Here is a 14,029-nt window from a genome sequence, read left to right on the forward strand (position 1 = left end):
TAAACATTAGCTGCTGTGTTTATTGAACAAGATCATGAGCTCATTCAAGAGGAAACAATTTGGGCCCGGCGGCGTGGCCTAGTGGCTAAAGTCCTCGCCCTGGAAGCCCCGGGATCCCATATGGGCGCCGGTTCTAGTCCCGGCATCTCCACTTCCCATCCAGCTCCCTGCTTGTGGCCTGGGAACGCAGTTGAGGACGGCCCAATGCATTGGGACCCTGCACCCACGTGGGAGACCCGGAAGAGGTTCCAGGTTCCCGGCTTCGGATCGGCGCGTACTGGCCCGTTGCGGCTCACTTGGGGAGTGAATCATTGAATAGAAGATCTTCCTCTCTGTCTCTCCTCCTCTCTGTATATCCGGCTTTCCAATAATAATAATAATAATAAAAAGAGGGGACAATTTAATCTCTTTCTAAGTTTATTGTTAGGTAATGACTCCTTGCCAGCCACTTCTAGCTACTGACACTATACCTGAAGAACTTCCAAGGTTTCTGGGTGAGAGTAAATGTAAGAGCAACACAATTTTAGCATGGGCACAGTGAGATCTACAAACAGGTTGAAGCCCTTAGGAACATAGTTTTTGCTTAACCTATCATTTATTCAAATTAACACTCATTATATAAACTCATTCTAAACAGTTGCCAGGCACTGGCTTCCACCCCTGGGGCAGTCTAGTACGAGTTAGTGTGGGAACAAGTGTACCTCAATGCAAGAGAGCTCGGAGCTCTCATATTTTCAGCCCACAGAGGTATCCTCTGCTGGAAGCAATCCCTTCCCTAACAGGTCAATGTTTCTGAAGCGGGGCCAGAGCAGAGGTTCCCCCCATTTTGAGGAGGTGGGTTGTTACATTGTCTTTGTCTTGTTTTATGTCCTCCGGAGCATGAAGACCACTGGGACCAGCAACTCCACCTCCCATCAATGGGGACATCTGTAAGAAAGCAAGCCAATATGCACTATTTATATCATCATGCACTACAAGATCTTGTGAAGAATATAAGCCAAAAGACTTTGAAACTCAGAATCTCTGGTCTTTCCACTCCAATCACTGTCTTTTCTGGCTAATGTGCCTGCTATCCTCTCTCTGACCCCATGATGCTTACACACGCTGTTCCCTCTTACCTTGAACTCTCCTCCTTTTGTTCATCTAACGACTACTCTTGAATCTCCAGTTCTCAGTAGAAGTGTCATTCCCATAGGGAACATTTCTCTGACTTCCAACTTTACTTTTATTCCCAGCTTTTAAGCTATCAGACTATTTTGTTGCAGATGTTACAATTGAAACTTCACATTCATTTCTGGGACAACTCCATTGGCCTTGGTCTTTCCTTCTACATGGCAGTCCCTACAACAACAGGGATGGTCTGACTTTTTGTTAACCACAGGAGCCCAGCGTCTGGGTTGGTACTTGGGATGCTGTCAGTAAATGTGTGTTGAGGAAATGATTGAATGAATGAATACTTTCCAGCCTAGACACCTGCCAGCTACAGGCTGCAGGGTAGTGGGCATTTTCTCAACCTGTGAAATGGGAGCTGTGCTACCTACCATGAGCATAGTGTGTTTTACATGAGGTGACAGCAATAACCAGTGCTTTCTACTCTTAGACAGTAGTTGTCTTCTGCTTGAGGATTATTTTAGTAGTTGATGATACTGGCAAGTAATCAATTACTTTCATCTTGAAAGATCACATGTCTGCTTTGTCACAAACAGTGAGATTCTGGATGAATTCCTTTATATATGGGCTTCATCACTTGTAATGTAAGACAGCTGAAGTAGGTGGTCTGCAGTAGTTCTGGATTCCGTACTAGGGCAGGTCTGAGGCCTGGGGCAGATGTGGGAGGAGAAACTGAAGAAGGTCTTGAGTGTTTCCCCTGAAGGAGGCAGGAAGCAGCAGTGCGGGCCTACCTTAAAATCCAAGCTGTGCAGTCAGAATCACTGCACCTAAACCTAGGTTCCTATATTTGCTTACTGTGTGTGATCACTGGGCAGTTTAGCAAGCCACTGAACATCAGTTTCTTTATTCCTAAAATGGAATTATCAACAATATCTACTTCCTGAGGTTATTGTGGAGGTAAAAGAATCAGCACTTGCTTTATTTTTACCATATGTCTAGTGTCAATTAAATTGCTTTAAGCTCACATTCATCTAACAAATGCAGAAATTGATGCACCAAATGGTCAAGTCACGCTCAAAGTCACAGTGCTAAACAACAGAGGGCAGGCATTTGTTCAGCAAATGACCACTTGAGATGCCTGCACCCCATATCAGAGTCCTTGGTTTGAGTCTCAGCTCCTCTGCTTCCAAGAGAGCTCCCTGGTAATCCATCCTGAGAGGCAGCAGGTCCCTGTTCCCATGCAGTAGACCTGGATGGAGTTTTGAGTTCCAAAACTCCTGGCCTAGCCCAACCCTAATGTTGAAGGCATTTGAAGAGTGAATTATTGGGTGGGATGATCTCACTGTGTATCTTCATCTCTTTCCCTTTCAAATAAGAATGAAAACACATTAAAAAATTTTTTTAATGATGGGCCTGGCGCAATGGCCTAATGGTTGAAGTCCTTGCCTTGCGTGCATCAGGATCCCATATGGGCTCTGGTTCTAATCCTGCCGGCCCTACTTTCCATCCAGCTTCCTGCGTGTGACCTGGGAGAACCGTTGCAGACAGCCCAAAGCCTTGGGACCCTGCACCCGCATGGGAGACCTGGAGGGGGCTCCTGACTCCTGACTTCGGATCGGCTCAGCTCCAGCCGTTGCGGCCACTTAGGAAGTAACTCATCGGATGGAAGATCTTCATCTCTTTCTCTCTTCCTCTCTGTATATCTGCCTATCCAATAAAAAATAAAATCAATCTTTGAAAAAAATTTTAAATGATGGAGATCAAATCAGAACTCTCATTGAGTCCAAGAATTAAGCAATGCTCCCAGAATACAGTACTGAGTGTGCTTGCCTCTTACTGGATGTACCACCTCCAATTTCAGGATGTCACCAAAAACATTACAGAAAGGAATAACAGTGACGAAGGTGAGAGGCTGATAATGCCTAATAAACTGGCCACAGGCTTTGAGAGGTGGATGGAATTTTATGATAGTCTAATCCTTCACTCATTATTTCACACAAGAGTACATAACTGAGCAGCAACCACCCTGTGTCATGGGGACTCAGAGTAAATGAGGTGTGATCCCTACTCAAAGACACAAGGGAGGCTGACACAGATAACCCCAACTCAGTAGTGTAGCTAGTACCTAAGAGTGCACGGACAGGGGCCAGTGGTGTGGTGCGGTGAATTGTTTTCTCTTACAATGCTGGCATCCAGTTTGTAGTGCTTGCTTGAGTTCAGGCTGCTCCATTTCAGATCAGGCATTCCTGCTAATGTGCCTGAGAAAGCAGCAGATGATGGCCCCTATGCTTTTGTCCCTGCTCATGTGAGAGTTCCTGGCTTCTGGCATTATGGGCCCAGGCCTGGTACAGCCATTGGAAGAACAAACTAATAGAAAGAAAATCTTTGTTTCTCTTTTGCCTTGTCCTTCGAATCAACTACCAAAAAAAATGTGGTTTGTGGGAAAGCCAAATTCAAAGTCTCATGGGCCCGACAATAAAATTTAATTCTATTTCATGGTGCTAGGGAGAAGGAGAGGTTTTTGGCAGATAGGATAATTTTTAAAATTAAAGAGGAAAAAAAATTATCCTGGCTTTAGAGGAGTGAATAAAATAAAAAAAGAAGATAAGCATTCCTGATTGCCAAGCATGAATGGACATTTAACAGGATGTACTCTTAATTGTAGAAATAATGTGATATAAAAACAGCAGCAGGGACTGGCACAATGGCTTAACTGGCTAATCCTCCACCTTCAAGAGCCAGCATTTCATACGGGTACTGGTTTGTGTCCCAGCTGCTCCACCTTACACCCAGCTCCTTGCTTGTGGCCTAGAAAAGCAGTAGAAGATGGTCCAAAGCCTTGAGATCTTGCTTTTTTGTGGGAGGTCCAAAAGAAGTTCCTGGCTCCTGGCTTTGGATCAGTTCAGCTCTGGACATTGCAGCTTTTTGGGGAGTGAACCAGCAGATGGAAAATTTTTCTACCTCTCCTTCTTTCTGTAAATCTGCCTTTCAAATAAAAATTTTTAAATTCTTATTTTTAAAAAAGCAGATTAGATTGATCCCAAATTTTATAACATTCACTCTGAAAGCCCCAACCCCAGCACTGCACACTGCCACCTTGTTTTTGTTCTTTTCCATTTTTCCCCTGGATTTTCCTGGCTGCTTACTTTTCTGGTTGGTGATCTCACAGGCTGAGCCTTGGAATCCAACAGGACAGATGCATTCACAGCGTGATCCTGAGGAGACAGGGCAGAGAGAGTGTGAAAGAGAAACACATGGAGCAAATAACTCTTGGAGCCTAGCTCTGCACATGACTATAATTAAACGAAGTGAACAGGTAGATGAGTGCTTTTTGATTAGCAGATCCAGTGCCAAGAACAGCTACCCCCTTCTGGGGGAACCCTCTGCTCGTAAAAGGGAATTACACAGAGGCATTGGGGAAAACTTACTCATTAGCTGGCATTTAACTCATCCTTATAAACTCTTAGGGTCAGAAGCTATATCAGTAGTCAATGAAATGAGTGGTTGCCAATGCTCTATTTCACCATGAGTGTGTAGCCTCCTCTAGAATATCCATAGATATAGGGAAGTTGCTGCTCTTGAACTCTCATCCTATCTTTGTGTCAGTTGTGGCACTTCAGAAATGATCCCTGATGATAATTCGAGCCTTCACCATTGGGATCATTCGCCATTGGATCCTTGATAAGACTGTTCTTCACATGATAGGCTCTGGGATCCTGAAAGTTCAATCTCAGCTTCCATATGCCCCTTCCCCTACTTTCTGCAGCCTCAGGGGAAGTCTGACTTCTAGGTCCAAATTTGGTAGCTGACAAGCGAAATTCCAGCCATCCTAGATCAAAATATTGGTGTGCTCAGCTGATCCCACATCCCATGGTACCTCAGGTAGGGATCTGTGGGTTTACAGAGGAATATCCAGGCCTCACTCTCCCACTAAGCCTGTTTTGTTCACATCCACCTTGTGCCAGAAGCCAGAGATAGAGTCTTGCTTCCCATTCTGGCAATTGGAATTTTTCTCTCCAAGAACACATTCTTTTGCATCCTTTCTGCTGAATTTGTTCCACACCTTGGGCTCTGCCCTGACTCAGATGAGTTCCCTGGGTTGGGACTTGTTGTGACCCTGGGCTCCTGATACCTAGCTTGGGACTTGCACTAAACTCTTCATCAGTCTTGTAAACCCATCACATCAGGAACAAGTGATCTCAGGCCTCCTGCTCACTCAGTGATCCCAGATATGATCCTTGAAGTTAGCAGTCAGTTTCTGGAGATCCATCCTTTCTGCCACCCCCAAAACTTCCTACAGTGTATTAGTCAGGATACACAGTTTCCTTTTGTTTTACCAGGACATAAGGAGTCCCCGAGTCTATCCCCATTCCTGACCAAACTTCTGGTTGCAAACCGCATGATCTCAGCCTCCACTTATCCTCAGAATGGAGCTACTATTTCTCACTGGTTCCTGGGGGCTGGAACTTAGGCATTTCAGCAGCCAGATGACTGTCTGCTAGTAGCCTACATTCTGACATCTTGGGAAATACAGTGAGCAAATGGTCGGCATCAAAGGCAACCTCCTCCAGATGGTGGCTCCAGAAGAGCTGGCCGCTGTCTGGAAGCTGTACCTTTCCGGATGGGAACTCCATTTCCTTGGCAGGGAGCACAGTGGCAGGGGCTGACTTCCCCCTGGAATTCCTCCAGGGCCTGCTTCATGTTCTGCTTTACTGTGCTGTAATAGGCAACATCTTTGGCTGTTACCAGCTCATACAGAGGCTCCACCTGAAAAGAGAGAAAAGGCAGTTACCTATAGAGAAAATACCCACCAAATGGAAGTGTAAAGTAAGGCCACACAGAAATGGGCATGGAATTGGCATCTAGCAACCACCATGGATTCACATGGAATTAAATGGGTGCAACAGCATATAGATTCATACCCCATCCACTCCCTGCTTTCCTCTGCCCAATTAGTACATGTCAGCAAAGTCTCATTGCACATCTACTGAGTGCTTGGCATTAAGCATAAATATCGAATCTGATAAAATTCTGTCTCAAAGACCTAGAATCTAGAGGTAGAGACAAATGCATCAACAGATGGCTTTAGACCATCAATTTGAAATGGTTCAGGTTATGACTCTTCTACTGTATAATGATATGAAGGCACCATGCATTCAGTAGGAACTGACTTCAAACATTGAATTTCTTTTTTTTTTACTAATTATTTTGCATTATGTGACAGTTTCGTAGGCTCTGGGAATCCCCCCACCCCTTCCCCTCCCCCCCCCGGTGGATTCCTCCAACTTGATGCAGTATTACAGTTCAAATTCAATCAAGATTCTTTCCTTGCAAACATATCAAACATTGAATTTCGATGTTTTCCCAGCTAGGATACTCTCTTGCTCTAGTAAGCCATAGCAGTGAACCACAGTTTGCAGTGAGGCCCATGACTGTGAGGGTGAACAGCCCACACTCTATGTTGTGTGCGATTATGCTTCGACATTTTCTGTATTCAATGCATTTTCAACCTATGATATTTTCATATTATGATGCATTTATCAGACTGTAACCTCATCTCAAACGGGAGCATCAGTACAGCATAGGGAGTTGCATCAACAGGAAGTATAGAAAAGAGCAGGTGACGGCCCTGTGGGGCACCCCAGCCAGGCCAGATCTGAGAAGGAAGACTAAGCATGCCAAGACCACCGCCACAAGGCAGTGAGGGGGTCCCTGGCTTTGGGCGGCCAGTGCACCAAACGGTGCCAGGCTCTACCTGCTGGCCACCCGGCGGCGAGCTGTGGGGTTTTTATGATCACAAATAGCTTCTTAGGGACACCCTTGAATTAGGCCAGCCTTTGTGTAGGTGAGAGATGAATTTCTGGTGACTCCCAGTATTAGTAACCATATACACTAGGGCAAGAGTGGGACTGAGACATAAAGGTTTGAATGAGAGTGCCCATAAGAACTATTAGAACTAGACTGAATCACCAACCAAACCAGGACCCAGAAGCTCGAGTGGCCTAGTAGGGAGATATTGGGCACCTCCCTCATAGCCCCACAGGTCACGTCAAGAGATGGAGTGGTGATGGACTAAGCTAGGTGTGACCGGGAAGCATGCCTTTGACCACAGATTGGAGAACCGATGGCAGTCTGGACTAGTTGGGGCAGCGGCGCTCGAGTGTGCATCCTGAGGGGGTTGTGGGGTGGGCCAGACTACAACGTTCACCAGCTCAAGCAAGGCAAAGGGGAGGGCCGGACCTTTGGACCAGAGATGGTCTCCCCAAGAAACTGATGACAATAAGATGCGGGACTTTTTGCCTGGTAGATGCACGCAATGAAAGAATCTCAACTGAATTTGATCTATGGTGATGCAACAAGGTGGAGGAATACACTATGGTGGTGGGGGGGGAATCACAGGGCCTATAAAACTATGACACATAATGCAATGTAATGCAAAAAATAAAAAATGTGATAGAGCAACAAGGTGGAGAATCCACCATGGGAGGAGGGTACAGGGAGGGATTAGGGAATCCCCAGAGCCTATGAAACTGTCACATAATGAAATGCAATTAATAAAAAGTATATATATATATATATATGTAAAAGAAAGAAAAGAGCAGGTGAGAGGAAAGAAAGTCTGGAGAGGGACTCTGTTTTTTATGGGGCATGCGAGGTTATTGGTTCTCTATTCTTTCCAAGTACTTCAAAAGTATTACGTCATCCTGCCTCCAAACCCATGAAAATCATTTGCATCATGCAAGAACAAATGACATAAAGAATGCCTTCCTGCCATTAAACAAACAGGAAACAGTATGTACGGCTCATCTGACATGAATTCTATGTTTCTGATTGCTGCTTTACACTCTTCTAATTTTGTTGTCATGCAGAAGTCGCTCTTTTGCTCCCTTGCAGGAAAGCAGAGATACATACTTCTCAGCTCAGGTTTTAGGGTCCAGCCCCAGTTTATGGGTGAAGGATGGAAGGCCCCCTGATGGCAATGGCAGCAGGGACAGAGGGGAGTGAGGGCAACGTCTGCTGCATTGAAGAGAGAGAGGCCACAAATAGACAGCATGTCACCTGTGGATTAGAAAAGCCAGAGGTATAATCCAAAGAGATAGTTAAGCATATTCATCTCTGGGGTTAGCATTGTGATGCAGCACTTAAAGTACCACCTCCACCTGTGACACTTGCTTTCCATATCAGAGCACCAGCTCCAGTTACAATGGTTGCACTTCCAATCCATCCCCTGATGGTGTGTCTGAGAAAGCAGCAGAAGATGGTCCACATACTTGGGCCCTTGTCACACACATGGGAGACTTGGATGGAGTTCCAGGCTCCTAGATTCTGCCTGGGCCAATCAGGGTTGTTGCATCTTTAGGAGAAGGAACCAACACATGGGGAATCCCTCTGTCTCTTTGTCCCTTTCTTTCTGTTCTGAAAATCAGAGCTTTGAATTTTAAATAAACGAACGTATCTTTTAAAAAATGTTCAGTTCTTCTTGGCTGAACTTTAAGCTCCAGGGCCAGGTTCCTCTCCAGATTTTGGTTGTGATTTTGCCCTGAGTCAGCCCTGGAGAGTTTAGGGTCTGCCTAAATGCAGGCAATCATGCCTAATAGAAGCCTCCAGTGGGAAGAAAATTGCTTCCATTTCTTAATGCGTCTGATGCTGACCTTCGCTCCAGTGGGCAAAGCAAGGTCCCTTGGTGGTCCCATTGTCTCACAGTTTTGTGGTCAATGAATTGATCCAGAAGCTGTTTGCAGAATAGTCCAACCCCTGGCCACACATTGGGAGACAGCTGGGATGGGAGGAGAGGGGGCACTTGCTATACAACAAGGATGAGCTCCTACAACAATCACTGCTTTTGCCCCCAGAGCACCTGGAAAGGTTGCCTTTAACCACCTAGGCATTTTCCTACCAGCATTGAGATTTGTTCCAGAGGACACACTAAACCAGTAGCTGAACTGAAATACACCTCTACATGCTCTACGTTGCAGGAGCTGTGTGACAGTTTTCAATGCAACCCTACTTCACCCTCACAAGGAAGCAATTGTTAGTCTCCTTTTCAGGTGCAATTAGGTAACTCACTTGAGGTCACACAACTTAAAAAATGGCAGTCAGGATTCTAATCCAAGCCCTGTGCATTTGCTACCAGTTCATGACAGTTATTGGTAAATATGGCCAAACGGGAGACAATGTTGGAACACAGAGTGTTAAGTGGCCACCTACAAAGCCAGCAACCCATATCAGACTGATAACTAAAGTCTCCGTTTCTAGTACAGCTTCCAGCTAATATCCTTGGGAACTTAAGCATAAGATGGTCCAGATGCCTGGGCTGCTGCACCAATGTGGGAGACCTAGATGAAGTTCTTAGCTCCTGGCTTCATTGGTCGTTAGGGCCTTTGGAGGAGTGACCCAGAGGATGGAAGTTATGCTTCCTCTCTTTGTCTTTTGTTCTTTCTCTGTAACTCTTATAAATAGCATATATATATATATAATGATATATATAATGATTATATATATATAATCATTTCCATTCTTAATTTTCATTTCAGGGCTCTCTCCAAGTTTTACCTTGAAATCTGGCTGCAGCTACTCAAAGCCCCACAGCTCTCTTTCTTGCCAAACTGAATATGGCCATGCTATCACTCATGGTTTTGCTCTCTCTTTCCTCCACTTTTCCCTTCATCCTTCCTTTTTCTGCTCCTTCCCTCCTACTCTCTGTTCCTCACATCTGCCCCAAAGATGCACAGCCCTAACAATCATGAAGCCTCGGCACACCTGATCTTGTGGAAATGCTATTCACAGTGATAGCGCTGTATGAACACAGTGAGCAGTGTCTGCTGAACTGGTGCAGTTCTCTATGGTGGACCAAGGGTCCTTACAGGTAGAACTCACTAGTGCAGCTACCATAGGTGAGCAGACTGAACTGAATGCTTCCCAGACCTTTCCTTCCCCAAGCTTCACAAGCACCTGACGAGTTGGGTAGTCTGTGTTTTTCCATTGTACAAATGGAAAAGCTGAGGCTCAACAAAGGTCAGTTGATTGACTAAAGTCATGTAGCTGGTAAGCGGTGGAGAAGGATTTGAAAAGTTGGCTTTGGGATCTATTTTCCTGCAGTTTGTGTTTTTTAGATAGATAAATGTATAGATATTTGCATTCCACTTTCTTGGCTTCAACATTATCAAGGGAGCATTTCCACTAGGCTTCATTAGGCTTTGATAGAACTGTTTGCTGGGGCTTCAATGCACTCTGCAGTGTGTGTGACAACCATGTGTACAACCTTCCATGGTCAAAACTTTAAGTATTTTCCTGACTGTTTTGCTCTTAGCTACTACAAATGACCAAAAGTAATACATATTTCTACATACATTTTTACCAACTTTTGAAAATATTACTGCAGTGGATTCTTGTGTGTGTGGAGAACACTGAATCAAAATCTTTTATGAAACTTTTTAATGGTTTGAGTATATCTCCTTAAATTATCTTCCTAAGTAGTTGTAACAAATTATATTCCCGTTTCCTTTTACAAAAGTGCCAAATCTCATCACTCTCTGTGTTATTATTATAGAATTTTAATCAGCATCAACTAAAAAGGTAAAAAAAGTGCTGTTTTCATTTTTTATTACTAGAGAATTTAAACATTTGTTAAGTTCTTAATAAGTAAGCCAACAGACTTAATAAATTTTAAGTAACTTACTGATTAGATTTTTTAAATTATTTTTATAATAAATAAATTCATTATAAATATTTATGCATATTTACTGCATATTTAAAGCAACTGAGAGTTGTCCGTTTCCTTTGAGATGTTTCTCGTAAATTGTATGTTTCCTCATATATTAAGAATTTCATTTAGGGCAAAGTTATTTCCTTGGGGTGTGTTGTCTGCCATTTAATTATTCTTCTTTGAAATTCAGTTTACCTTCATTGGGGGCAGGGGATGCGATCTTTTAGTCCAGATCTAATATTGTCTTACCAAGCAAGTGCTGTCACAGTCTTTGTATTTTAAACCTCTCTTGGTCAGAGTAGTTTGGTTTTTGTACAAATGCAATGGCTCTTACTACTATTGATCAAAGATCTCACATCATTTCTTCTGAAACCTATGGCAAAGCCACAGTTCCTGCCCTCCTTGTTCGGCCAGTGAGAGGTGAACAGAAGAGAGTGTCCCCAGCAGGTAAAGCTTGGAAGCAGGTGATTTGACACACTCTCATTACTGCTGTGGCAATCTTGGAGCACATGATAAGACAAAGCCTGAGTCCTTATGTGACTCACACAGAGTGAAGCCAAAAGGTTTGGGAGCTATTCTATCATTAAGAAAGAAACTTCTGTTACACTACATGACTGACATTGGAGCATGGCCTTGACCAGCCTCACTTCTATGTGAGACAATTCACTGCTCTGTTTCCCTTCAACCCTGGACAGTACCGTCATCCATCAGGCAGCTTCTTCATACTCAGGTCCTTCCTTTACTTTAGCACTTTCAGTGGTTTATACTTACCAGTTAAATACAGTCATACTTGAATGGTGCGTAAACAACAAATCATCTATTTGTATAAGCATGCTCCATGCAGTATTATAAATTTGTTTACTCTAGAAAACAGTTCTTCATCAGTGTTTTCCTTTACTAAATCTGCAGCCCTATAAAGCAATGTTATCTTTGGTCTCTTCACTCATCAATTTTTTCTACGCCACAGTTTTTTGCTTCAAGTCCTTGTGCTTCTCGCACTATTATCTGTAGATCTTTCACATTGCAAAGAATTCTCAAGCCAGCTTGACTTTCATTCTTGTAGGATATAGTTGTCACAGAAAGGCAAAACATTTCACCAGGATGTGTTGCAGGATTGTTTTGTTTCAGTATTTTTTGCCTAGATTGCACTTCACATTGTCAGCTCAGAGAAAGTTTTCTCATTCTGTTCCTGATCAACGTCTCTTTCCACTTGAACTTCTCTCTTTCTTAAGAATTCTGTCTTAGATCTTCCCTCCTATATTCGATCCATCATCTTTATTTTCTGTCATTTTTTTAATCTCTTTATCTTTTGCTTCTTCATGATAAGAACACTTCTGCGATACTTTCCACCTCACTAACATTTTTATTTTCAGGAGCAATACTATTCTTCATGGTTTCCAGTATAAATTTTAATTCTGCTCTTCTGTTTTTTGTTTTTCAGATTCATTGTTTCCCTTTCATCTGATTAGTGTCTAAACATCTCAGCTTCTATTTTTCTGTTCATAATTCTTCATTTCTCAACTTTATTATAATGCCAGAGCAAAACCATCATAAAATTTCATTTTTATATTTTATTAGACATATGTTCATTTTCAGCATCTTAATTATTATATCAATCTTCCTTGTCCAAAAATATGTTTATACGTCTATTATTGCCTTTTAACTATTCTTTGAACAAAGAAACATTTCTCCAAGTGTAACGTTTTCCAGTAAGTAGCATGAATAGCATCTTTTGGGATTCCCTTCCACACCAACCTTGCTTCTATAGAATCATGTTTCAAATCTTGATTTTAGAGACTGCCTTATGCACTCATACCTTGGATCAAACAGTTGTTCTAATGGGCTTTGCTGCCCTGAATAGCAATAACTGCTCCAGCTACTTGGCAAGCTGGTTCTTCAGAGGAGGATTATGTGGAGATAATGGGAAGACATTTGCAACTTTCTCTTGCCAGAATGAATCATTGAAGAATAGGAATTCAGAGGATGTTTCCAACCCAGGCTAAGACACATAGGTGCAGAAAAACCCTCAAGACTCTTGCCTCTCTTGCTCCTATAGCCCCTAAAACACCTCTGATTCTTTCACACATCCCACATGGCTTCACATGCTTGGCAGACCTCAGGAAAAATAAAATAAAGAATGAACAACTTTCTTACCCCTGCACTCTTCCAGGCCCATCTGTCGTATCAACCAATGTCACCACTGCATCGGTAAAGCCCAGATTCCTCTGGAGCTGCCTGCCCCATGGCTAACTTCATTCCTCTCCTACTTACCAAAAAATTGTACCCTAAGAATCAGTAGTGAGTAAGTTCAGAAGAGAGGACATGCATGGCTGCCCTGTTGTCCTACATAAACTCCATTTGACACATGAATAAAGACACTGGGGAAAGTTGTCAGGGTCAGAAATGGAAGAGTCTCTCTTCAGAACTCCAATCCCTAACTCTCCTTCGTGATTGCAAGAGGGAATCTGCAGGTCTGTATAACAACCATCAATGACAAGACAGACACTGGCAAGAAGAGGATGATGCAGGATGTGTTGGAGGCTATTGGGCAGAAGGCCCTACAGGCAACGGTCTCCCATAGCTGATGTATGTCAAAGTCTTGTTCAAACAAACATCTTGTTTGTGGGTTAGAGGTGGTTAGGATCAGTTTTAAAAGTCACTACACCTGTAGGAAAGTCTAGAGAGGAAAAAAGGAGTTTAAATCTCTGATCTGGATCTAGTAGAGTTTTGAGCAGTCACCGGTGAATATAAGCTCTCTGGTCCTTGATTTTTAACTGTTACGAAAAGGAGATAAGCATTTAATCTGTAGATGATTGCAGCTATTCATTAAAATAACTTTTCATGGTGAACTGTCACAGAGTAGCTGCTTCAAGCCTATTCATTATTATCACAATGTCTCACCCTGTCTTGTAAGGTAGTTACGTAAGTGTGGATCTCATCATTCATCCCAGACCATGTTTTTCCTATGTGCATGCTTCTGTGTTTTCTTCCTGAATCATACTTTTTGTTACTCAGCAAAAAATAACTATTTATTGGATGCATGTATGTAAATGAATAAATAGCTGAATAAGCACTTCTCTGAAGAAATGGAAAGAATGTTAATTGAAGAAACTTAGAATTTGAGGATGATAATTTTCTTTAGCAACATGGAGGTCCACCTGGGAGGGACCCATGAATCTCCAGGAGGTAATGAGCAATGCATTAGAGTCTGTT

The 14,029-nt window shown here is 43.0% G+C and overlaps 1 protein-coding gene across 1 annotated transcript in view; it reads right to left on the reverse strand.

Moving 5' to 3' along the window:
* Nucleotides 1-775: 775 nt before the first annotated feature.
* Nucleotides 776-14,029, reverse strand: part of C8B (complement C8 beta chain) — a 38,216-nt gene continuing 24,962 nt past the window's right edge. Inside the window, exons 10-12 of the mRNA XM_004588804.3 lie at nucleotides 5,724-5,877; nucleotides 4,257-4,325; nucleotides 776-927 (exon numbers count right to left, since the gene is read on the reverse strand). Coding sequence (XP_004588861.3) covers nucleotides 776-927; nucleotides 4,257-4,325; nucleotides 5,724-5,877 — 375 coding nt within the window. The remainder of the gene's footprint in view (nucleotides 928-4,256; nucleotides 4,326-5,723; nucleotides 5,878-14,029) is intronic.

This window comes from Ochotona princeps, chromosome 2, assembly GCF_030435755.1.
Source record: "Ochotona princeps isolate mOchPri1 chromosome 2, mOchPri1.hap1, whole genome shotgun sequence".
NCBI lineage: Eukaryota > Metazoa > Chordata > Mammalia > Lagomorpha > Ochotonidae > Ochotona > Ochotona princeps.